The sequence below is a fragment of the Dacryopinax primogenitus genome (genome assembly GCF_000292625.1).
Source record: "Dacryopinax primogenitus strain DJM-731 SS1 chromosome Unknown DACRYscaffold_4, whole genome shotgun sequence".
In the NCBI taxonomy this organism is placed as follows: Eukaryota; Fungi; Basidiomycota; class Dacrymycetes; order Dacrymycetales; family Dacrymycetaceae; genus Dacryopinax; species Dacryopinax primogenitus.
Window position 1 is genome coordinate 1 of NW_024467201.1, and position 22,974 is coordinate 22,974.

The following is a 22,974-nucleotide window of genomic DNA, read 5'->3' on the forward strand; positions in this document are numbered from 1 at the left end:
CCCTAACCCTAACCCTAACCCTAACCCTAACCCTAACCCTAACCCTAACCCTAACCCTAACCCTAACCCTAACCCTAACCCTAACCCTAACCCTAACCCTAACCCTAACCCTAACCCTAACCCTGATAATAATATTTGAAGGGTTACAGTCAGACTTAGAGGTTATTTCAGCGTTCTGTGCTGAGGGTTAGTGTAAAACCCTTGCTCCATGCCAAAGATGTGCAGTCCCCACCCCTGAAGCCGGAACGGAGTGTTGCATGTTATTTCCGAGTGCTTAAACGTGCACATGGGTAGCATGAGGAGGGCCTGAATGAGAAGACTATCATGAGTGGGTGAATTACTGCAGTGAGACATTCCTCTATGATTCGTTCACACGTGTCGTCATTGTTGGTGTTATGACATAACGATCGACAGGGTTTTGATGCCATTTTGGATGCGGAGAGTCATGAGGCCATCGACCATCGGAGGGTAGACTATATATACCTGTCCATCATCCCTTCTAACCAGAACGTTCCTTCTTCCGTTCCCTTCCCCTAACCACCACCTCCATCTCACCTGACAGATATCAACAATGGCTTGGACTGACAGGCTGTTCCTCAAGGTAAGCACCCTCAACATCCGCCAACTGCACAACTCCTCATACACACTCTCAGCTCACTAATATCCTCGCAACCCTCCTCTTCTTGGGATCGAACATCTTCGCCGTTGCAGGTCCAGAGCCAGGATATGGATCGGGAAAGGAGACCTACATCACCCCCGAGTGGTTTGCGTTCTACATCTGTGCGTCGTCTCTAGACAATTTCGTCATCGGTCGCTGACCATACCAATTTAGGGACGATCATCCACTTCTTGCTTCTCTGTGCCATGATCTACCAGTTCTGGGATGCCGGCAAGCGTGTAATCATCGACGGCATCTCCTGGCGTTACCCCCTCCTCGCTGTCCTCACTGCCGTTTACGTCGCGGTCTGGGTGCGTCCCCTTCTCATCCTGGACTCGGCAGTCTCACTCGCAGCATCCGCAGCAACGCCATTATTACATCGTCGCCTTCATCTTTGCTCTCCTAGTCGGCTCAACTGTCTCGCACATCTACTATATCGTCAAGAAAAATCATCGTGCTGAGAATCTGGCTGATGAGTGTATGTCACACCACTCTCCCCCCGAACAGCTGCTGATTCTACGCAGTCTTGGTGCATCTTCCTTTCTCCCTCTACCATGGCTGGACCACGGTCCTTGTCCTCCTCACTGGCTTCGAGGCGTTCGGCGTGAACGCCCTTGACCACAAGGCCGGCATTTGGACCAAGGTCTTCGTCTTCCTTGCCCTCCTCTTCCTTGAGGCCACCAGCGGCGCCTACGCGTTCTCCAGCCCCCAGGGTGATATCGCCGCCTCCATCGCAATCTCCTGGTCACTGCTGGCTATCTTCATCCGTACGTAGCCCTATTGGCACGCTCCGCGTCGCAACTGACTTGCTCTCCAGACCAGCGCTCTTCGGCTTTCATTCACTGGTCGGCCCTTGCGTTTTTCATCCTCTCCCTGTTCGCCATCCTCAAGTCATTTTGGGGCTACTGGATCAGCTACCGCTCCTCAGGCTCCGTCCTGCACGACGAGGAGAGTGCACCGCTCGTGCCAGAGGCGTAAATCCTCTAGCCTCACACCTCTACTGGCACACCGCCTTGCTTGCATACTTGCTTACGACCAGTTTGACGGATATCCCGCTTTCTTCTTCATATCATGACCGCACATCATGTTAAGTAATCGATGTTGCATTAGTTGAGGCTGGATTCATTACCAATGATATATTATTGTTCCCTTGCTCAGTCCTCTAAATACTCTCCGTGCATATCCCACGGCAACGGGGCTCGGAAAGGTTGAATACCGTCGGTGGGACACCACTCGAACAAGTATCGCAGTTCCGGTGCCGATGAGTGAAACGGATGATGTCGTGAATGTGGGTTCCGTCTCTTTCGCTTGTCCAGGAGAGGCCCATGGCATCCATACAAGTCTCTCGTGAAGGGTATATATCCATATTCTCGCTGTAGACGACGTCAGGGAGTCATAGGAAACGACATCGTCGAATGCATACCTCTCCTTCCATAGCTACATCCTTCACGCTGCCCTCAAGATCCACTCCAACATAATTCCATGTCTCTGGCGTCAATGGCCACCGAATGGCTTTCCGATGCAGATGGGTGAAGCGCGGCTCCTTCATCCCGAACCCAACGACGGTGATCTTCTCCGGGTATCGGCCCACAACCTCGCGGAAGCGGGCAATAGAGAAGAGGAGGTTTTGGAAAGAGTCGAGGGAATATTCCTCCGTCGTCACTCGTGGATGTGGTAGAAAATTGGATTGGAATACGTTTGATTCGGTGCCAAGTGCGAGATAAGATGCTGATTCGGATAAATGGGGTGTTAGAGCGCGTGTCTGGCCCCTACACGCAACGTTAATGTGACGTCGCATAGTTAGGGGAGCGTACATACCCACTGAACACCAACAAGCTCGATTCATCCTCTAGCAACTGCTCCGCGCTATGCATACGATCAGTATACATCAGAAAATCCATCTATTGGACGTACCCCTTGACGATGTGACTCCAGAACGCCTTCACCGATGCGGATGCTGAGGTTTTCTGAGCAGGTTCGAGTATCCAATCACTTTCATCTCCTCGTCGCTCGGGAAAACAGCCTGTAAAAGCGTCACCGAGACAAAAAGAAACGTTAGACAAGAGTGCGTACCATTCCAAACAGCATGGCCAGCTACAATAATTAGATGTGTCAGGTTTGTGTGCTCCGGCGGTCTTGTGACAATTTCCTCAATTGAACGAGGTACAGAGGCAGCCTTGAACGCGTTTGGAGGTTTCCAAATTTCCAGTATCGGCCGGGTATCTTCATGGTGGTCGTGCAGAGAGAAGAATAAGTATCGAATGTTGATTAACATAGACAAGGCGAGGAAGGAGACCAGGAGAAGAACAGCCAAGTTTGTGAACCTTGACCGTTGCCGTAGCCGTGTCATTGGTTGTGACATTTGGTTGACATGTTGAGCAGCAAAAGGCCGTCGCCCTCTGCTAAGATGCGTAGGCAGCATCGCTATGTGCAGTATAGCATGAGCAGAGATAAGCAAGGTGCGCCGTGGGCGTTTGAACCGCGTTTGGCAGTGGCGGATATTTGCCAGGAATGAACGTCGCTTTGACGTCGCGCAATGCGGGGAGCAGGGTCGATGAAGGGTCCGACAACGAGGACATATATTTGGTTGCCGTCGACTCACGCATAACGGAATGACCAGAATGCTGTATTCTATTCTCTTATACCTTCTATTAATCACGTCTCCTACAATCCAACCATCTCTTTCACCACTTTCCGAGCCAACGCTAGCATCTCTTCAGGTGTTGTGTCGACGTTCACAACAGCAACACCTTCCTCGTTCTGCGGTCGCTCCAGAGTCGCCAGCTGACTCTTGAGCATTCCCGCCTTCATGAAATGTCCCTTTCTCGCTGCCATACGATCTTGAAGCACTTTGTCGCTTCCGTCGAGAAAGACAAAGTACGTCTGGAGGGAAGGTGAGGGTGGGTCGTGTGCACCGTTTGTATGCGTCTCGTTTGTCTCTTCGTGCGGTGGTACGTGCGCAGTGGGAGGCGGTTGTCCTCGCAAGATATCACGGTACGTCTTCTTCAAGGCAGAGCAGACGACCACGACGCCTGGTCGGTCGCCTTCCTTCAGTTGCCCAGCGTGCATCTGGTCTGCACAGGCTTTCTCGGCCCTGTTCCGTATTATAGCAAGCCAGGGGAAGCGGTCTTTGTCTTCCAGAGCTTGTCCTCTAGACATCTTGTCGACGTTGGCCTTGGGATGAAGGTCGTCTCCATCAAGAAACGGTCTTGAGATCGCCTTGGCTAGACCTGCACCGAGCGTCGACTTGCCCGAGCCTGACACACCCTACATACATCATGCTTGTCGGCAAGGATGAGCATAGACTGTACGGATAAGTTGTGCATACCATGACGACGATGAGAGTAGGTCGAGGACGACTTTGCTGTACCGAAGGTGCGTCGGTCATCGTCTGCGGAGTGGGAGGGGCGATGGGGAGATTGAGGATGAGGATGAGAGGAGCAGCGCCGTCGGTCCGGTGCATTTATGGTGGACTGTCATTACTCCGAGCGTCCGCGGTGCGTTGTTCGGCGAAAGGGAATAGGCAATTTCTGACATGATGAAATTGGTATCTTAAAAGGATTGTCCTGTCATTTCTCTAGCGATTTAAATGTCCGAAGAAACAATTTCATGAGAAAACGCAAAATGATTTGAATTCGAAAATTGCTCATTAGCTTTGATTTGAATTCGAAAATTGCTCATTAGCTTTGAAAAGAAAAAAAACGAATTTTTAGCAAAGTACGGTATTGGGTGAATCAGAATTTTGCCCTGTGACATTGCCCAGCCTTCAAGTGAAGCGTCGCGTTCCATTCCATTCTGTCGATGCTTAGTGGTCAATGATAGAGATGTTGCCCGATACGAGCTCTGTGCGGGCGATCAGCACTGATAAGAGGAAGGGACGTCATCACTCACTGTTCTCGAGGATAGAACCATCAGGCAGGTCAATCCGGGCATTATCGGTAGCAACAATAATCACAGTTCCCCTCAGCGTGATGTTACGCCCAAACCAGACGTCGCCTGCAACAGTTAGATGGTCAAGCTCGAGGATGTTAGGAACGGTGCGGAAGCGCTTCTGGAAGTTGGCGATCTTCTTGAAGCTGTCGCCCAGCTTGATGACGGGTGTCTGACCAAACATACGCGCAGGATTCATCACCAGGGTACCGTGCTCCAGGGTGTAGAGGTCCGAGGTGATGAGGAGTAGATCACTGGTGCTCTTGACGGGAAGGAAACGGCTTCGGGGGACGTTTACTCCGTGAGCGCCGCGGAAATGCTTGATAGCAGCACCGACGGCGGTCTCGAGCTGGATGACAGCTTCGCCAGAGTCGGCGATCTTGTTGTTGACGATGATGTCAAGAAGGAGCTCGTCGTTCTCCATGACACGCTTGATCGCCTTGAGGTTCATCCACAAGTTGTTCGTGTTGAACGTGTTGAACTTCTTAATTGACTTGAAATCCTCAATGTGCTCTGAAGGGACTTGTGCGACTTCGAGAAGACGAACATTGCCTTCATACTGCACAAGCGTACCACCCTTGACGTCGGCCTTAGTCTTGTCTGTGAGCTCCATAATGAACTCGGCCTGGCTGTCAATCATGTGCTGGTAGATGTTCAAGTCAACAACGGCACCAAGATTGTCAACGTTAGACACGAAAATGTACTCCTTGCCAGCGGCAATGAGCTGATCAAGAAGGCCAGAGTTGCTCAATGCATCGTAGATGTCACCATGGCCGGGAGGATACCACATGGACTTGTCGCTGACCGGGCTACGAGGAACGGGAAGGAGGGTCTCACGCCCCACACGAGGGAAACGTGACTGGTTGAATGTGAGGATCTGGATGTTGTGGTTGGCGTACTTTTGAATGATCCGCTGGGTCTCGCCGTCGGTGTTGAAAGAGTTCATGAGAATGAAGGGCACGTTGACATTGAACTCTTCATTCAGGTGCTACAGACATGTCAATCAAACTGTATGATGTCGAGCGTATGACATACCTCAATCTGTCTCACGCAGAGATCAAGAAATGTCATGCCTTCGCGAACCTCGATAGCGGACTTGGGGGCACCACCCATACCCATGCTCGTACCCAACCCGCCGTTGAGCTTGAGAACGACAAGCTTGTCGAGAAGGGTAGGATTGACAGACTTCTTCAGCTCGGCATAGGGTTTGATCAGATCGGGACCAGCCGCGATGCACTTGTCCCATACACTGTTCAATTTCTCTTAGATGCGCTTTGTATGATAAGGGTCAGCACGTACATCTTCTCGCCCTTTGCCTTTTCCGCAAGGTAGCGGTTGAACAGGATGAAGAAGGACTGCATCTCGGCATCGAAAACCTAGCGCATATAAGCTCAGCGACATGGATTGATTGACAGCACGCACCTTCTTTGCCTTGGGATTCTCCACCTCATTGATCATTCGGTTGAGCTCGTTCCTCATAGCCTTGGCAGCAACACCAGTAGTGGCTGTCTTGAAGTCCTATTGACAGCAAAGCAACGAAAAACTGAGCTATATGCGCTTTTGTCTTGGGAGAAAAGCGGACATACCATTGCGGAATGACCGCGAGCGCGGGGTGACTTGACATCGTTAGCTGTCGGTGCAGAGAGGAGAGGCTGCTTTGACATTTTTGTTGTAGGGAGGGTCAAAAGGATCGTTGGATGGTGGTGGTCAAGAGGTGAGATGGGTGGTGGGGGGAAGACAGCAAAAGAAAAGCGAGATGAATGCGGGGAGAAGAGGGTTTTTATGTCAAGGTTGGGGCTTGACGGACACGATGGAACAACGCGACAGCATGAACGTGCCATGTCGGATGACGTCAGCAACGTGACAACCACTTTCTACTCCATCTTCTAGACCATCAACCCTGACCGTCCCTAGGTCGAAGCCACATTTTCTGCTTAGTTTCCACCCATACAAAATATTGCATTATCTATATTTAAACATTCTCATTATCCCCTAGAGATCTGTAACTATCCTCACTTTCCTCCATGTTAGCCAACCCCATAATTTAAAACTGATGTCGACATTGTGGATCCTGCGTGAATAGCTCCGGCCCCATCGGCGCTCGTCTCCACCAGTTCTGCAACTTTTGTCCCAAAGCACAACAGAGTACATTACTGCCATTACTATAGTACGAGAATGAGTTGCCGTGTAGAATACAATGATGTGTACAGTCGACTTGCTCCTCAACTTGTGGCTACATTGAGTTAGGTCCGGGAATAACATGTCCAGGATGGTATTGTGTGATACTTGCCGTAGAAACTCATGCGTTACGATGTTTACCAAGCGCTGCTTTCGTTGCCCGCTTGCCCCCTGATGTCTTCTTGGCACTGCGAGTCTGCATTCCTTCCGACATGAGCGCGTCATGGACGAGTCGGGCATCACCCGATATCCTTGGCGCTTTGGAAGGTGTCCCTTTCGTTACTGGTTTGGGAGACGAGCTTGTGGATGTTCTGCGAGGGGAAGGTGTCCCTTTTGTTACTGGTTTGGGGGACGAGCTTGTGGATGTTCTGGGAGGGGCAGTCAATGAACTGTCAGTGGGGCTACCTGGCACAGGCTTCGCCGGCGTACTTGCTTCGTCATCCTGAATATAGTGAGCTTCTACACACAAGAGTCACGAGAGCCTGCTGACCTCGTCCGATGAATCCAGCACAATGATGTCTTTCTCGTCAACGTTCCAATGCCATGGATTACGAGTCTCATCACGTACAGCAGGGCGTGATACCATGCTTGTGCGGATTCCTATACCAAAGGGCGATGGGTTTAAGTTGAGGAGTGGTTTTAACCCATTGACACCGATGTTCCCCTGCGGCGATGGCGGCGGCAATATGAATGAAGGGCGAGACGATCCTGCCAACCTTCCTGCGATGGGATGAGCAATGTGTAGTTCAGAAAGCTGTGGAACGTACCAGAGAAGATAGAAGAGGAAAGAGTCGAGTCTGTAAAGAGAGATCGATTGGAGCTGAGAGGACTTCCAGGCTTAGCAACGAACGTAGACGCCAATTCGCGAGGTGGGGGAGGCGGCGCCCACTTCGGGCGTTGGGATCCTAAAGGTGCAGAGAGATCACTGGCGATGCGGACAGGGGAGGAACTCGTCCACCACAACGGAGGCTGTGGAACCATCATCTTGAAGCTGTCTCCTCCCTTCGGCACCCCTGGTGAGACGAACAAATTACCGCCTCGCGGAGATATATGTAGACCATTAAGAAGAGGTCGATGGCCCGCCAGAGGAGGTGGACTCTGAGAATGCTCCGGCTGTGGGGTTTGCTTCCACGTGAATGATCGTTGCTTTTTACTGGGACGCTCTAGGGTCCAGTCGTTATCACCTTCGGAATTGTCACGTATGTGGCGCCCACGGGACGAGAAGAAACCGTCCATCATTGGGTTCAGATGTTTAGGCCCATTCTTCACTTTTCCTGTTTGCCTCCACGAAGCCCAGGGAGACACCGTGTCAAGGCTGTCAGCAGCTTTGCTGTGAGCTGGACTGAGTGATCGCAATTCATCAGATGTCGGCGGAGAGGACAACTGGGATGGCACAGGCGATATTGGTGATCTGTCATATGACGTGCTGCGATGCTTCTCGGCTGGAGTAATTGACTTGGTCGCCTGAGACGCTCTGCCGGTAGTAGAGGATGGAACCCTGGCGGAACGCGATCGCACCGAATCCATTGGTGAGATACTAGGTGGACGGCCCCGAGGGACCGTTATCTTCAACTTCAGAGATTCGGAAGTTTGAGGAACCGAGAGTAAACGCTTGCGGGGGCGTCCACGCCGACGAGGGCCGGAGTTTCCGTCAATCGGACGAGAAATCACGGGTTCTCGAATCTCTTCTTCAGACTGCTCGCTGTCTTGCTCTTCCTCATTTTCACTTTCCAAAGCGAGATTCTCAGCCTCCAGTTCCATTTCCGAGTGCTGCCCAACTTCGCCACTGTCTGAGCCACTGTCGCTGTCGGTCTCGCTGCGCGGAGCGACACGTCTGGTGTAAGTTCTTTTGCCTCTCTTCACTGACGTGACTTTGCTCAACCGTGACTTCTTTGTCTTCGGAGCCTCTGGTGCGACATCCTTCGCCTTCCGCTTATGCCTCTGCGACGATACGCTTGTTTCACGCGAAGCCGGGGGACTCCCTACTACCTGGCGACCACGAGACCAGACTGGAGGCCCAGGGAGCATGGGGCTCATACGACGTATGCCAGTACGATATGGCCATTCCACCTGAAAAATCTTGAAATGCCTGGCACACCTGAATGCTGCTGTCAGCTGGAAAAGAATATGACAGTAACATGGCACCAACCGCATACACCACTTGCCAATCGGCTGATTCTTTTCACTAAATAGTAGATTACATTTCGTGGCGGCGCAGTTATCTCCAGGAGGGGTTTCTGGTCGCATGAAGACTTCGTCAGGGCCCGCCACTGGCGAGCTTGGGCGGCCTGCAGAATCACCCAAAATGTCGTGGACAGCTTCATCAATATCGAAGTCGGAAGGTACGTCAGAGAGTGCCGATGACAAAGCCGAGCTGAGAGGTGAATAAGGGCATTCCATGTCGTCGTCGTCGTCAATGACGGCGAAACCAATCGGGAGGTCAGGTCTCCTGTCAGGCACGACAGTATCGGAGGCTGGAGTACCTTCTGACGACGTTGGTGGAGGTGTTAGGAGAGCAGTAGACGCCTCAAGATGACGTGTCTTGCCATCAGACAGATTCGAATCAGATGATTCGGGTGTCGCAGAAGCCGTAGCAGGGACTGACAAGCTTGATGAGGGCATTTCTGTTGATCCATTAACGGAGTGGTGTGGCTGAGGCGACCCAGATACCGGAGTAGGTTCGGGTGTTAGGAAAGCCACATTCACCCTTCCAACGGTAACATCTGGAGAAATAAGAGCGAGCTGTGGAACTGCAACTTGAGCTCGTTCGATAGAGGAACCGTCCGGGAGATCGGCAGAGACTTCCCGACTGGACGATGGTCTGTGCTCGACCTCGCGATCCCCTTCGTTTTCATTTGTCAACGCTTTGGTAGTCACGTCGATTGTGATAGTCGCTTGCGTCTCAACGCCTTGGAGTTGCTCGTTGTCCACCTTCCCATCATCTTCTGGATCGGCATCGGCATCAGCGCCCTCATCCTCTTCTTCTTCGGCCTCTTCTTCCTCTTCTTCATCATCGATCGCTGGTGCACGCCAAAACACGGTCCCGCGCCTGGTTTTACGCTCTTCAAACTCTAGCATCTCTACAGGAGCCTCGGAACTGGCACAACGTGGAGCTAATGTGGAGGAGCGACGTTCTCCATTCTCACCAGGAGCAGCTTCTTTAGCGAACAAGCCTGTGCCATTCTGCTCGCAAGTCTCACAAAGACACTCGCAGTTCTCTTCCCCGACTGAGATCGAGCATTAGCTAACGTATGCATGCCACGAGATAGAGACTTACAGTAGTTCTCGCCATAACTGGAAAGAATCTCTTCGCCCCCCTTGATCGGCCTGATAACTTCGAAGGTCAGAGATTTACCATCGCGTTTCATCTTGACATTGGGATTGCAATCATGCTGATGGCAGGATTTGCGTCAAGAGAGGCCACATCATGATCCAATCATTACGTACGTTGACAAATCGGGCAGGTCCAAGGAGGATGAAGAAGCGTTTAGTGTGAACGTTCACCACGATGCTGAAGTCCTGACCGCCTCGGAGCTCCTCGTTTTCCTCGTTGGTAAGGGCAACAAGCACACCGCATAGCCCGCTGATGATCTTGCCCACTTCAAAGTTAGCGGTAGCCTTCACGGCCAGCTCGTTCTTCTCTGTATGCCATGTATACCGTTCTGTTGGTACAAATTCAAAGTGTGATGTCGGGAGATAGACTTGAAGGTAACGATTTGCATGCCTGGTTTCGGAGGTCAAGCTACGTGTATCAGGGATGAGCGATACACCGACGTCAAGAAGGGAGCACGCTCTCTGTCGTCCTTTCCCCGAAGATGACGCTTAACGATCTCCAGCCTATATGAAGTCAGTCAGCGAGATACGACACAAGTTAAGATGCGCACTCGGCGAAATGTCTTAACGCCTCCTTCACCCTGTCCTTTGGTGGGGAGTTCCCGATTTGATCGACGACATACTGACGGTGATAGTGGGCCCAATGAGACGATATTTGATGGCAACTTGATGTGAATGACATACCTTGCGGACAATGCTCAAGATCTCGAGCAGAACGGGCGCGTCGTACGTGTGCCTCCCATGACCCCAAGCGTGATGGACGAGAATTTTACAATTTGGAACGAGATCGGCCAGCAGAGTGTCACTATATCGCTGTGAGCTGGTAAACGCGAAACTGATGAGAAACGCGTGCCTGAGGAAGTCGTCGTCGCGTGCGACATCACGCCGTCCATAAGTCGACTCCTTTGCCTTTACCCTCTTCTTCCCAAACATGAGGTGCAGAGAGGGATGGCGAGGATATGAGGAAAGTGTCGAAGTGATGAGTGTAATGGATGGAATAGAAGAACAACAAAGGGAAAAGGGAAGGTTCAGGACGGTGTTGGAGGTCGTGGTCGACCCCGGAGGGATAATAAAGAAGGGTCTCGGTATATGAGGGCTGACTGCTTCGCGGAACGAGTAAGCCGCGGGTAAAAGGCAAGCGGCGGCTATTACTCTTGCAACTTAGCATCATGAGCGTATTATTACCCCCTTGTTATATACATTTCACCAATAAAGAACAACCAATCATCATTTGCCGCATGTTAGAATCACGCGCGTAAACATCGTGGTAAGAGGGAAGCGGCGTTTGTCAACCCACAAAGAGGGTCTGAGCGCTACCGGGCCTTGCCATCATCTCCTGATGAATACTGGTACTGCTTCATCGTCATCCGGCTACGGCGGCGACATGCAATTCGTGTTTCTGCACTGCCTTATACTCGGCCTTTCATCTTATGCTTAACAATTCGCACTTGCAAGAACACGAGAGTAGAATATGCCATGCCATAGTTCATATGTGTAGAACAGAGGATGAACTACCTTTTACGTCGCGTACGGACGGCATTGATACACAGCAACGCAGCGGCACATGCCAACCACGACCAGCACAACAACAGCGTCACCCTTCATCCGTGCCTCGACTTGCCAGCCCTCAACTTCCTCACGTAAAACTGCATCGTTTGTCAATATATCGTCCCAAATATATGGACGGATAACTCACCTCAAGCTCCTTCCCCTCAAGAATGTAACCATCACAGCGACCACTCTGACCGGGACGGCTGGAGATAGAAGCATACAGACGGCCAGCAGCGAACTGACTGTCCAAAGCAGGATCGATCTTGGCCGCTATAACTCGTGTGAATATTTTACACGCTCCAACGGACGATCGTACGTACTCTCTTTGCGGGACTCGACCACACGCTGGACATGGTTCGAGCGCTTGTGCTCCTCTGACAAAGCCTCGGACTGCTTGCCCTTCTTGGTCACAGGCTGGGCGTACTGGGGAGGAGTGCATTGAATACGCGTGCTGATAACAGTGTATGAACCATACGTACGTGCTGCTCATACCATTGCCTGAATGGTGTTGCGTCCACCTGGATGATAGCACCCTTCACAAGGGTGTTCGTACGGACAAGCTCATTGTTGGATGCGTTGTACACCTGCGTGCCCCATCAAGCATTGTCACTCAGCTAGTCAAAAGCTACTCACCACAGCGATGATACGGGTCTTCCTCACGCAGTGCTCCGAACCCCAAGCAAAGTTTCCAGTATCGAGACGGAGAGCACGGTACTTCAGGTTACCACCACGAACACGAACGGTGTGGACGCGCTTAGGGCCAAGCTTGGTGTTGGCAGGCTGACGGCCGAGCTCGAACTTTCTCTTCTTGCGGTAGGCGGGGCGCTGAGCGCCGGTGGCAGAGCGTTTGTGCCGGGATGACCGAGAAATACCTGTTGAACATCATTGAATTAGCAAAATATTGCCAAACAGCGAGCTCGATGTCACATACCCATACTGTACCTTGGAGAGACTCTGTGTCGACAACGGGAACTGAAGTCAACGGACGACCAAGCTGAGCGCGAGTTTGGACCTGTACAGTTTCATCCCTGTGGCTGACTTTCAATTTGCCTCCGTTAATTTACTGTCAAGGGGGATCTTGGGCGCCTCTGCTTGTCTGGCACTTTGGAGAATGGAGAACCTCAATATAAAACCAAAACCCAGCCTAGTTTTGGCGGTTTTCTTTTCAGTAATTGATTGCTCTCATACGAACAAGGATGTCCTCGCTGTTTGCTTCGGTCGAAAATACTGGATCACTCTGCAGAAGTTGTTATTGCTTTGGTGTACGAGTATGGTGGTGCGTCATCAACGAGTTCTCTGGACCGATATATGCACGATATACAATACGGGCAGTACATCTTGTCTTGGAACGTATGCGCTGGAATCTTGACATGAGCAATATTTATCACGTGATAGATCGGTTGCGTGGGTTCCATCGATTGTCTGCAAGTTCCGAATCCGTCAGTGCTTGGCAGCATGCCTCCGCGACAAACCCCTGTTGATGGACATAGCTCATCGTCGCAGACAAGGTACAGTTCATGGAATAACTGTCAACTTCTCTGCATAGGGGCATACCTCCAACGTTGGAATGCGTAACAGGTCACCCGACCTTCGCTAACCTCAACTTGGAACAAATTCACGATGCCTCCGATGGATCTTGATCGGAAGCCCCTGCCTGTGCCCCGTCCGTAGTGCTCTGCCCTCGTCTTCCGACACCTCCCAAATTATCTCAACTGCCATGACTCTGGGCAAGGGGTTGACAGAGGCATCCCTTCCCTGTCCCTCGTTCCTCGTTCCCCGACGACCATCTGCTGTCCGGGGCCTCTACCTGGGTTCAACCTTTTAACATAATACCCCTCATATAACAAATCTTGATGTCTTCTACACCACTACCAGCCAGCACACCGGCTACGACGGTCGATACATGCTCTGTCGCCGCTGAACATGTTCTGCTGGGAGCATCTACACAGATGAATGCATCCACCTCCACCGCGTCAACAGAGTCGTCCCCTCCCTCTCTATGCCCTCCAAGTCTTTCTCCACTTCCAAGTCGAGTCACGTCCCCCGACCCTCTCAGTACCCCTAAGGATGAAGCGACAGACCCCATGTCCTTGGTATCGCACGGCACGGAGAAGCTCGAATGCGTGTATCGCGGTCGATTCATTGAGCTCATTGAGCAGGACTGGTCATTTCAGGATGAAGATGCTGAAGCCGATGCTCACGACGAATCATTCGAGATAGTCGCTCTGCCACGTGCTTCCATATCATCCGAAGGAACTACATCAACAACCCAATCAGCGGCATACAAAGCGCTCCCTTTCGTGCGGCGCTACAGCTCGAAACCTGCAGGCATCTCACCCTCTTTTTCAACATCACGATTGCTCGCATCTCTTGGTCGAAAGTCGAAAGCGATCTGGAACAACCGGAAGGAGAAGGATTACGACATCTTAGCTTCCCCCATTGCTCCGGAGCGATCGGCGTTCCCTATTATTGAGGAGTCTACCGGCGTTGGATACACTCCTCTCCTGTCGGCTGTCGAAACCATTCCGAACAATGTCGGCGAAGGTCATCACAGGGTCGGTGGATTGCTGAGCAAGCAGCGAGGAGTCAGGGGAACACTACTGAATAAGGAGCATGGGGTACGCTCGCAGCTTTTACCGCGGATTTCGGGCTTATCCTGATCTGAGTTGCAGAACTTCATAGGTCGCCGGCTGAGCTTACGACGCCGACAATCATGAATCAACTAGGTGTGCCTTGAGTGTGGCTATCCCATATACACCACGGATTGCCATCGCTTAGCTTGCGGCTCGTATGACCCGAACATGACCAATGCTAACATTCTAGTGTCCCCTGTATCTAGCACATGTTTTTAATGATCAAGCATCGTCACATTGCCGGAATGCAATGCACAGTTTGTCGGACATTAAGCATGGGCGACTTGGCTACTTCGTACATGGTGATTGTGATAATACAAATGCAGAACTAGTGTCCCAGAATGAATATTATAATAGATGAACAATCCACGGCTCCCTCAGCCATACCACTTGTCACCCAAGCGGGTTCGTGCGGCAGCTCGGGTGGGAATGAGTGGCTCGGTGATGTGCAGAAGGTGAATAGCCTCCTGCCACGTTTCCATATCAAGCTCGAGCACGACTTGACTCTTCTTGAGCTGGTCTGCATAGTCCTCTTCATTCGGGGGTTCGCATGCATCTATTGAAAGCTCAGATCGCGGGATTGACTCAGAGGAGGCTCATAACGCACAGACACAGAACTCGCCCGTTTCCTCATCCTGTTCAAGAGCAACCTTGCCATCGCGGATGCTGAAGGAAAGATAGAAGACATTTTCGACGGACTGTGCAAATGAATGCGGATTAATCACGAGTCGAAAGATATTCGTGCTTCCTGTCTGTGCGTGTAGCACTTCGAATACGTCCTGGACATTCCTGGTCGTCTCATTCTCGGAACGTTCGATGTCAGCTTCTGTCAGCTCAATTGGCCGCGTTTCGTCTTCTTTGTTCCGTTCTATGCGTACTCGTTTTTGAACCGCGCGCTTCTTTTGCTCCACAGACAGAGGTCCCAACCTAAATCCGGGGCCTCAGAAAAGAACAGATCTATTCGCAGAGACAGACACGAACATGAAGTCCATTCCTATCACTCTGCGCGTACGCTTCACAGCTCTCCAACCAGCAATCTCCCAGTCTAGAGGACCTTGCTCATCTTCGTCTTCGTCTTCTTCAGCTTCTTCACCTGCTCGTCCTTTCATGAGTGTCACGAGCTTGTTGATGAACTCGTCTGTGTCAAAAGCGTTCGCGTCATGACGCATGGCTTTCGCTTTTTGAGCTGCGATGTCGGATGTCAGGAGAAGATTATGAGAGTCGAGAATAGCTTCAGACGGATTCTTCACTAGAAAAGAGTCAGCACATAAAATCAATAGACTTTTACACGGCGACGTACCATGGGCAAATAACGAATCTCCTCTGCGAACGCGTTCGTGTAGGGCATCTACGGTTATTTGTGCGATATTTGCGCGTTCCTCTGCAACACAATTTGAAATAAGCACCTCATCAAGTGCATAAATAACACACGTTCGGCATCCTCAATCTCTTTCCTGTAGTCTTTCCGCACCTTGCGCTTCTCCTCTTTATCTTGATCTGGGTCGTAGGCGAACCCGTTGTCACCCGTGATCATAGCCAGCTCCGACTTGACCTGAAGCGGAGTTTGAGAGTCCCCCTGTGACATATCGCTGCTGTGGTGCGATTACGTTCTATTTTCCTTGTTCGAGTTTGACCTCGCAGGCATCGCACGAAAAGAAGTGCAAAAGTGAGCGGCGAAAATAATGGAGGACGGCAAGGGTTGGAATGATGGGCGCGCTCGTGACGCGCCTCACAGCAGGGCGCGTCCCTTATCCCTTCCTGCTCCTCATTTTGCTTCCTCGACTCTCTCTCTCTCTGCGGTACGCCTGAAAGTGACTTTATTGCTTTGTTTCAACGTTATCTTCTAACCTCCTGTTCTTTTGTTCCGTTCTGAACGGGAATGCAACTGTCAATCCTAAACCCGATCCCAATGCGGCACAGTCTCGAGGTAAGTTATCCGCAATTGGAATATTCCAGTTCTGTCTGACTGTGCCACGCGCATGATGCTTCTTTAGTACGCCAAATCTAGCAGAGCCAAATGTCATGGTAAAGTGCCTTCCTTTTGTTGTCTTCGCTTGCTAATTTTTTGATAGGTTCTTTTCCCACTTGCACTGGTCTTCCAATCGCCAGAGGAGAGCTTCGGTACGGTGCATATGTTCACAATCCCTTCGGAAATCGATATAGTGATTCCGAGATGGTGCAATGGTATCATTGGTGGGATTCTAGATATTCGTGGGCGTCCCGTCTCTAATTTTGAGAAGGGGTTGTCTTCCGAAAACGATTCTGGACAAAGTCGCAAATGCTGGGGTCGTCAATGTTGAAGGCTTTGGCACGCTGAAGTACAGTCCGCTGACAAATATTCATTCTACATATCTGAGCATGTATACAGAACAGAAGATCAACAAAGGGTTCGGACTGCCCTGGCCAATAGGAAGATTGACCCTGCCGATTATCCATCAAATACCGCTTCTCTTGTGCCGGCCGCACCCAGCCAAGGAGCTGGTCCTTCTTCTAGTCAGACAGCTGCTTCCGCAAGTACAACTAAATCGAGAAAGAGGAAGGCGGAGGACCTGGATCTTCTATCTTCGCAACCTTCATCGTCTCAGTCTGGCGGCATGTCAACCATGCCCTCCCAAGCAACCGAATTAAGACGCGATGGAGAAGTTGAAGATAACAACGAGGACGCTGTGAGTCGGCACCATATTTCCAGTCTACCCATAGTTACGTTTTCTAAACTTTTTTTCTAGGACGAAGTTTACATTGCTATGAACTCTCAAGTCGTTGGCATACAGTACTACCACGGCTTGGTGGGTAGCGGGGAGCAGGGTGAGCTATTTCCATCTTGGTGCCGCCCAGCCTAACCGACTCGAACTTGTGCAGTTCTTCTCGTCAGAGAGCCCAATAACAAATACGACGCGTAGGCAAAGATATCCGTAGCAAATCTATTTCTGAAACCTACCCAGGAATGCCATCCAAGTTCTCAATATCCAGCGTATACAAGTAGGACACATTCCTAGAAACGGTTAGAGTGCGTCCTGTTACTTACTGACCCAGACTGAGCCCCTTCTTTCAGTTGCTTCAAGGTTGGCTCCTGTGATGGATCAGGGGCTGGTGACAGTGGAAGGGACAATGGTACAAGGCAACCGTATGTGTACTGAGTATGTGTTTTGGCAAATTTAAGCTCATCCATTGATTAGTATCTGGAGCTCACGCATACACTTTGTCCTTGTCCGTCTGTTATCTACCGTGCCCTGTTGAAATTCTCATCTCTATCTAAAGGAAATTACAGATATGTGGGCCAGCTGATCCAGTGAGGCGATCGCAGATAGAGCCTTACTTGGTTTGGGCTACTCCTGGCCAGCGGGGATTCGATCAAGCTCGAACAGGGAGTGCGACCCCCTCACAACTCTTGCCATCCAGTACACAAGCACAACGTGATGCATTGAGCTTGAGTCAGGACCAGGCAGAGGACTTGCAGCGAATACTTGAGGGATTTAAGAAGGCAAATGACGAGGGACGGAGAGATTCCCTTTTGGTAAGATCGTGTCATTCTCCAGTTCTGCATCCACCAACTTTGGTGCACAGGACTCTCTATGTGCTGAGCAAGATATCTTGAAAGCACCCGAACACCGCAATCCACCCAGTAAAGCATCTGGAGATCTGTTTACCGATCTTCTCAAGCATCAGGTGAGAGGCAAACCTCTTCTGCTGATAATGATTCTTATCTGGGTCGCCAGTCCCAAGCACTTCAATGGTGCATCGACAGAGAACATCCTGAGCAACATCTGGCGAAGAAGGAAACCGACCCTCCTGTACAGTTCTGGCAGCTGAAGAAGACTGGAAAGCAGGTACGTCGTCGTCATGTCCGTGCTGCACCCATTACTAAGCGAACCATGTAAGACATATTGGTTCAATCGTAGGCTTCGCAACCAGATCATACGCGAGCTTTTTCATCTCACATGACTGTCAGTGGCCACTCAAACGCCGCAAGCAGAAAAGCCACTCCTGGGCAAAGGTGGAATCGTTGCTGATGCTATGGGATTGGGCGAGTACCGACTAATCCTGACAACTGAGCGAAAATCTGAATCTTCATTCAGGGAAGACTTTGACGATGCTTTCACTTATTCTGGCCACAAAGGACGAAGCGATCTCAGGATTCTCCAACACCACACTCATTGGTGGGTTCGCATTATTGCCTGTGAGCGCACGTGTGGTCAGGACCTGATTTTTACTATGCATCTAGTGGTACCTCTATCCGTGCTCTCAAATTGGGAAGAACAGATTGCCGAGCACATCACACGAGGTAAACTGTCCATGCACATATATCACGGTGGAGGCCGAGATGTGTCCGAAACTCAGCTGAAAAAGTTCGACATCGTGATCACCACTTATCAAACTGTTGTGTCCGAGATGGACAAGACCAATGGCGGCACGGGACCATCAAGAAAAAAACGAAACGCCAAACACCACTTTTTGATATCCAGTGGAAGGTGCAGTTGTCTTGGTACCGCCTAGCATGGCACTGACCTGCATGTGTCAGAGAATCATCCTTGATGAGGGACACACGGTCCGAAATCCCCGTGCACTGATGTCACAAGCAATCTGCAGTCTGGAAGCTGACCGACGTTGGGTCAGTCTGTCACTTTTTCATCGCGGTTTAATTATTGATGAGCGCGACAGATTGTGACTGGTACACCCATCGTGAGTGTTTATTATGGAAACAGCGGACTTCATTGACTGCAGATGGAGATCAACTCTCCCACGGTGAATGCGTCCCTCGTGCCATCTTGAACACTGCTTACATCTTTGCAGGATCTCGGGAGTTTGCTTGCATTCTTGCGTATATGTCGTCCGTTGGATCAAGCAGATTTCTTCAAACGCCTTCTCGTTCGCCCTTTTGCACAGGGCTCACCGACAGCAGTCGATCTCTTGAAAGCCCTCATGAACTCTATCTGCATTCGGAGAACCAAAGAGGTCTGTTGAAAATATGCCAAAGATATATCTCTTTTCTCAATTTTCATAGATGCAAGACGAGAATGGAAAGCCGTTGGTTCCAGTGCCCCCCGTAGAAATGATTGTTGTTCGTGTCACCCTGGACGATGAAACCCGCAAGGTATATGATGCAATAGAAGCGGAATCACGCCGCCGCTTTGATGAGTCCTTGGCCATGAATTCAGGAGATGCCGTCGCTGTACGCTCCGCTTGGATATCTTCGTTCCCGCTGTTGACTTTTCTGTTTCAATCAGGCCCCTGCCAGCGTTCTCAGCATGCTTACTCGACTACGTCAACTGGCGCTGCATCCGGCTTTGGTACCACCTAATTATCTTGAGGTAGTGTGTATCTATTTAGGATGAACGTTGTCCCGATATCTCTTATAGGAACTTCGCTCTTCACGCTCTGCGCCGACCAACAAGCCGACCAAGGAACTGGAGGCCGGGGAGATAGATCGCTTGCAAGTCTGTTTAGCGAGAGCCGTTGAAGATAGTGAAGAGTGTCCCATGTGAGTTTACACAGATTTGAGGGTCAAGTAGAACTCATCAGTTACCACAGCTGTTATGATGATCTCAAAGAGCCCAGAATATTACCGTGCGGGCATTTCTTTTGCCTGGAGTGCATCAAAACAGTAAGTGATTTCGTTTAACTATTCTATTTCACCCCTGACCAAATCATATTCCAGACAATCACACGATCACTGTCTGCTTCCTGTCCAATGGTAGGGTGTAATATGCCTTGATCTACAATGCTCATCACCCTCTCAGGACCGAGGCGATATATCCCTTGGAGATCTCATTGAACCAAAGCCTGCCGCAACTGAAGGGATTGACCTTTCCGCCTTAGCAGACGGTTCTGAGTCACAACCGTCGGTGAAGACAGCGCAGCTCGTTCAACTTCTGAAACTCCTCCCGTCAGGAGAGAAAAGCTTAGTATTCTCTCAGTTCACTTCCTACCTTGACAAGGTATGTATTTGGTGTGCTCAGGCGATCACTGATTTAAACTATGTAGATCGGGGCTGCGTTGGAGGAAGAAGAGTATGTGAAATCTCATATTTCAAGGTTTGCTTTCTGACATAGATTTCAGTATACCATATGTCCGTTTCGATGGATCCATGTCAGCCAAGAAAAGGAAAGAAGTTCTGGCTAACTTCACACAACCGGCTGCCTCCAACGACGACTCCAGTGAAACTGAGTATGAGGACGATACTCCGGCTAAACCGAACAAGGGCAAGGGCATCTTCGGCAGCAGAGTCGCACAACGACCTCTTGTGATGCTCATATCTCTGAAAGCGGGAGCTCTCGGTTTGAACCTGACAGTTGCAAATAACGTGTTCTTGGTGAGTTGATCCTGCGACACTATGTAGGAAGGGTAGATACTGATGTTATCACAGATGGATCCGTGAGTAATCCGTTTACCAATAGCTTGGGCGTGCTCTGAATGTCCTCATATTACGTAGCTGGTGGCAGGTATGCGACTATGGCATCAGCTTTGACGGTGTACTTACCGGCCGTCAAAGGAATCCATCGAGTCCCAGGCTATTGATCGGGTGAATCGTATAGGTCAAAAGCGAAAAGTCACTGTGTATCAACGTGAGTTCGACGTGCAACTAGCGCGTCTGCATACTGAAGACACATATCGACAGTTATTGCGGATGATACGGTGGAAAGCAAAGTCCTCGAGATTCAAGGGAGGAAGACAGAGTTCATCAAACAGGTACGTATCTTTCAAGAGCATTCTCACCGTATCCGACGAGAGATAGGCATTTTCTGGGATGAAAGCGCGTGAGAACAGCCGAACAAGGAAAGAAACTCGCTTGAATGAGTTGATTGAGCTATTCGGCGGGCAACCCCAGCGTCGGAAGTGAGGGGATCATGTACATCCACCAATACAGTAATTGCACTCCTTTTAATGACCCACTGACCCCACGTCGTCATATGAAGAACAGATCACAACGTAATGTCATGAAATAAATGCATTTCCAATATGCATTCGAAGTAAATGTAGACACATGACATGTGCGCACACAGTGCATGGACAAAAATCGCAAGAATGAAATGAACACAGTATTAGCGAGAACATAGGCTGTGGTAAGTTGTAGTATACGACCGAAGTCACTACTTTTGGATAACTTGTGACCCATCAAGACATCTCAACCATCTTGATCTCGAAGATAAGAGTCGAGTTGGCCGGGATGCCCTCAGTCCCCTTGCTGCCATAGGCCTTGGACGGAGGAATGATAAGCTTGCGCTCGCCCCCAACAGCCATGCCGGCAACACCCTCATCCCAGCCCTTGATCACCTGTCCCTTTCCGAGGACAAATTTGAACTACCGGGGCAGATTAGCAGAAGGATTCCACTACATGCTTGCCATATGACTCACTAGGGGTCCTTTCACGTTCGAGTCAAAGACCTTGTTGTTGCTCTGGAGCTTGCCGATATAGCGCATACCGACCTTCTTGCCGGCCTTTGCGTGTGGCCCGGTACCCAGCTTCATGTCCTGGATCTTGACGCCACCAGGGAGCTCGATGATTTTCTTCAGAGTGCTCTCCTTGCCCTCAGCGGCGGCGGCTTTTCCGTTCGCCTTAGGCTCAGGCTCAGGAGCAGCCTTGGCCTCGCCATCAGCGCCCTTCTGCTTCTTGTTCAGACGCTTCTTCTCGGCCTTGCTCAGCTTCTTCTCGCCTTCAGCTGGCTTTGCGGGGGATAACTCCTCTTCCTCACGTGCACGCTTCTTAGACGGCTTCTCTGCGGAGGCAGTGATCTCCTCGATCTTCCTGTCACGGGAGTCAGCACGGTTCCTAGCATTTCCTGGAGATGCTTACGGCTCGCCCTCCATCTCTTCGTCTTCATCCTCGTCCATCTCGCCATTCAGCACAGCATCCATCTCATCCTCGTCCAGTTCTACATCGGAGGGAACGTCATTCAAATCAAAATCGTCTTCCAGGTCATCGATGTGGTCATTATGCGGCATCTCCTGTTCGATGTAGTTGCCAGACAGGTAGACAGTGTTCTCTCCAGTGACCTCAAGCATGACAGGCTCCTCAGATGTCGTCAAGACCAAGTTTACATTCTGGAACTCGATCTACGGACAGTGGTGAGTGCTCGTCGAGAGACCATGAAAGAGAAGGTACTTTGCTAGGTACAAGGGAGCAAACGATGGTCTCCCGGAGCTCCCCAATGTCTTCATCGTCATCATCATCATCATCTTCGTCCTTTTTGTCAGCTTCAGCAGCCTTCTTAGCGGCTGCTTTAGCCTTAGCTTTGCCTTCAGCAGCTTCAGCTTCTTCTTTAACGTCTTCGTCTTCGTCGTCGTCATCCTCATCGCCTTCTGGAAATGTCATAGTATAAACTTTGAGGACGCTACGCTTGTCGCCCTTGACCTCTTCGCCAAAAGTGACGCCAGTGAGATGAATGTCGTACTCAGACACCAGATCGTACTTCTTGCCAGGCTCAAGAGTGAGGCCCCTGGAAGATGTAAGCTTTGAAAAGGGCTTTGAATCTAAAGGTATTTACCAAACGCCGAGAGCAACCATTATGGAAGAAAAAGAGACGGGTTGAGAATGAGAAAGAGAAGTTGAAGACGGTGGTACAAGATCAAGTTGTTGAACGACGCGTCCAAATTTTGTAGAGCGCTTGAACGGAAGCAATTGAGAAACCCACGCGTCGGATTGGTCCCGTGCACTTGGGAAGCATCGCATGTGCAAGAGAGAGGAGCAACTAC

General features: G+C 50.6%; 9 protein-coding genes across 9 annotated transcripts; 2 read left to right on the top strand and 7 right to left on the bottom strand.

Annotated features, from left to right (window-relative positions):
• Nucleotides 1-521: 521 nt before the first annotated feature.
• On the top strand, nt 522-1,808 carry DACRYDRAFT_20673 (uncharacterized protein). Its single transcript, XM_040772026.1, has 6 exons — nt 522-601; nt 654-780; nt 833-969; nt 1,022-1,136; nt 1,183-1,425; nt 1,476-1,808. The coding sequence occupies exons 1-6, from the start codon at nt 572-574 to the stop codon at nt 1,634-1,636; spliced, it is 813 nt and encodes a 270-aa protein (XP_040630843.1). The 5' UTR covers nt 522-571; the 3' UTR covers nt 1,637-1,808.
• Nucleotides 1,801-2,933, bottom strand: DACRYDRAFT_76221 (uncharacterized protein; the record flags this gene model as incomplete). The annotated part of the gene is made up of 5 exons (XM_040776191.1): nt 1,801-2,031; nt 2,082-2,427; nt 2,477-2,524; nt 2,573-2,657; nt 2,720-2,933. 5 exons carry the CDS (start codon nt 2,931-2,933, stop codon nt 1,813-1,815), a joined length of 912 nt encoding a protein of 303 aa, XP_040630844.1. The 3' UTR covers nt 1,801-1,812.
• A 363-nt stretch (nt 2,934-3,296) lies between these two features.
• Nucleotides 3,297-4,083, bottom strand: DACRYDRAFT_20674 (carbohydrate kinase). The gene is made up of 2 exons (XM_040772027.1): nt 3,987-4,083; nt 3,297-3,925 (listed from the first exon to the last, which is right to left on the bottom strand). The coding sequence occupies exons 1-2, from the start codon at nt 4,044-4,046 to the stop codon at nt 3,323-3,325; spliced, it is 663 nt and encodes a 220-aa protein (XP_040630845.1). The 5' UTR covers nt 4,047-4,083; the 3' UTR covers nt 3,297-3,322.
• Nucleotides 4,084-4,306: 223 nt separating this feature from the next.
• Nucleotides 4,307-6,312, bottom strand: DACRYDRAFT_20675 (UTP--glucose-1-phosphate uridylyltransferase). The gene is made up of 6 exons (XM_040772028.1): nt 6,175-6,312; nt 6,011-6,106; nt 5,888-5,964; nt 5,624-5,837; nt 4,550-5,576; nt 4,307-4,501 (listed from the first exon to the last, which is right to left on the bottom strand). Exons 1-6 carry the CDS (start codon nt 6,250-6,252, stop codon nt 4,464-4,466), a joined length of 1,530 nt encoding a protein of 509 aa, XP_040630846.1. The 5' UTR covers nt 6,253-6,312; the 3' UTR covers nt 4,307-4,463.
• Nucleotides 6,313-8,499: 2,187 nt separating this feature from the next.
• DACRYDRAFT_20676 (uncharacterized protein) lies at nt 8,500-11,056 on the bottom strand (the record flags this gene model as incomplete). The annotated part of the gene is made up of 8 exons (XM_040772029.1): nt 10,953-11,056; nt 10,784-10,904; nt 10,651-10,721; nt 10,541-10,603; nt 10,214-10,490; nt 10,044-10,158; nt 8,916-9,993; nt 8,500-8,864 (listed from the first exon to the last, which is right to left on the bottom strand). Coding segments are annotated over exons 1-8 (2,170 nt in total), but the record flags the coding sequence as incomplete, so codon positions are not given.
• Nucleotides 11,057-11,518: 462 nt separating this feature from the next.
• DACRYDRAFT_20677 (40S ribosomal protein S8) lies at nt 11,519-12,611 on the bottom strand. Its single transcript, XM_040772030.1, has 6 exons — nt 12,582-12,611; nt 12,284-12,522; nt 12,130-12,234; nt 11,971-12,073; nt 11,796-11,920; nt 11,519-11,745 (listed from the first exon to the last, which is right to left on the bottom strand). Exons 1-6 carry the CDS (start codon nt 12,583-12,585, stop codon nt 11,701-11,703), a joined length of 621 nt encoding a protein of 206 aa, XP_040630848.1. The 5' UTR covers nt 12,586-12,611; the 3' UTR covers nt 11,519-11,700.
• Nucleotides 12,612-14,020: 1,409 nt separating this feature from the next.
• DACRYDRAFT_93456 (uncharacterized protein) lies at nt 14,021-15,817 on the bottom strand (the record flags this gene model as incomplete). Its single annotated transcript, XM_040777158.1, has 6 exons — nt 14,021-14,268; nt 14,317-14,839; nt 14,891-15,210; nt 15,265-15,532; nt 15,584-15,664; nt 15,715-15,817. The coding sequence occupies 5 exons, from the start codon at nt 15,815-15,817 to the stop codon at nt 14,661-14,663; spliced, it is 951 nt and encodes a 316-aa protein (XP_040630849.1). The 3' UTR covers nt 14,021-14,268; nt 14,317-14,660.
• Nucleotides 15,818-15,965: 148 nt separating this feature from the next.
• On the top strand, nt 15,966-21,121 carry DACRYDRAFT_87309 (uncharacterized protein; the record flags this gene model as incomplete). The annotated part of the gene is made up of 26 exons (XM_040776800.1): nt 15,966-16,082; nt 16,278-16,308; nt 16,356-16,476; nt 16,524-16,643; nt 16,670-16,949; nt 17,010-17,088; nt 17,143-17,179; nt 17,226-17,284; nt 17,336-17,407; nt 17,460-17,490; nt 17,542-17,797; nt 17,848-17,949; nt 18,000-18,114; nt 18,233-18,307; nt 18,360-18,440; nt 18,506-18,752; nt 18,805-18,892; nt 18,943-18,963; nt 19,075-19,236; nt 19,286-19,453; nt 19,509-19,599; nt 19,729-19,762; nt 20,341-20,593; nt 20,774-20,846; nt 20,900-20,970; nt 21,017-21,121. The coding sequence occupies 26 exons, from the start codon at nt 15,966-15,968 to the stop codon at nt 21,119-21,121; spliced, it is 2,889 nt and encodes a 962-aa protein (XP_040630850.1).
• Nucleotides 21,122-21,337: 216 nt separating this feature from the next.
• On the bottom strand, nt 21,338-22,844 carry DACRYDRAFT_20679 (uncharacterized protein). The gene is made up of 5 exons (XM_040772031.1): nt 22,767-22,844; nt 22,385-22,718; nt 22,076-22,335; nt 21,637-22,027; nt 21,338-21,582 (listed from the first exon to the last, which is right to left on the bottom strand). The coding sequence occupies exons 1-5, from the start codon at nt 22,784-22,786 to the stop codon at nt 21,397-21,399; spliced, it is 1,191 nt and encodes a 396-aa protein (XP_040630851.1). The 5' UTR covers nt 22,787-22,844; the 3' UTR covers nt 21,338-21,396.
• Between the last annotated feature and the right edge of the window lie 130 nt (nt 22,845-22,974).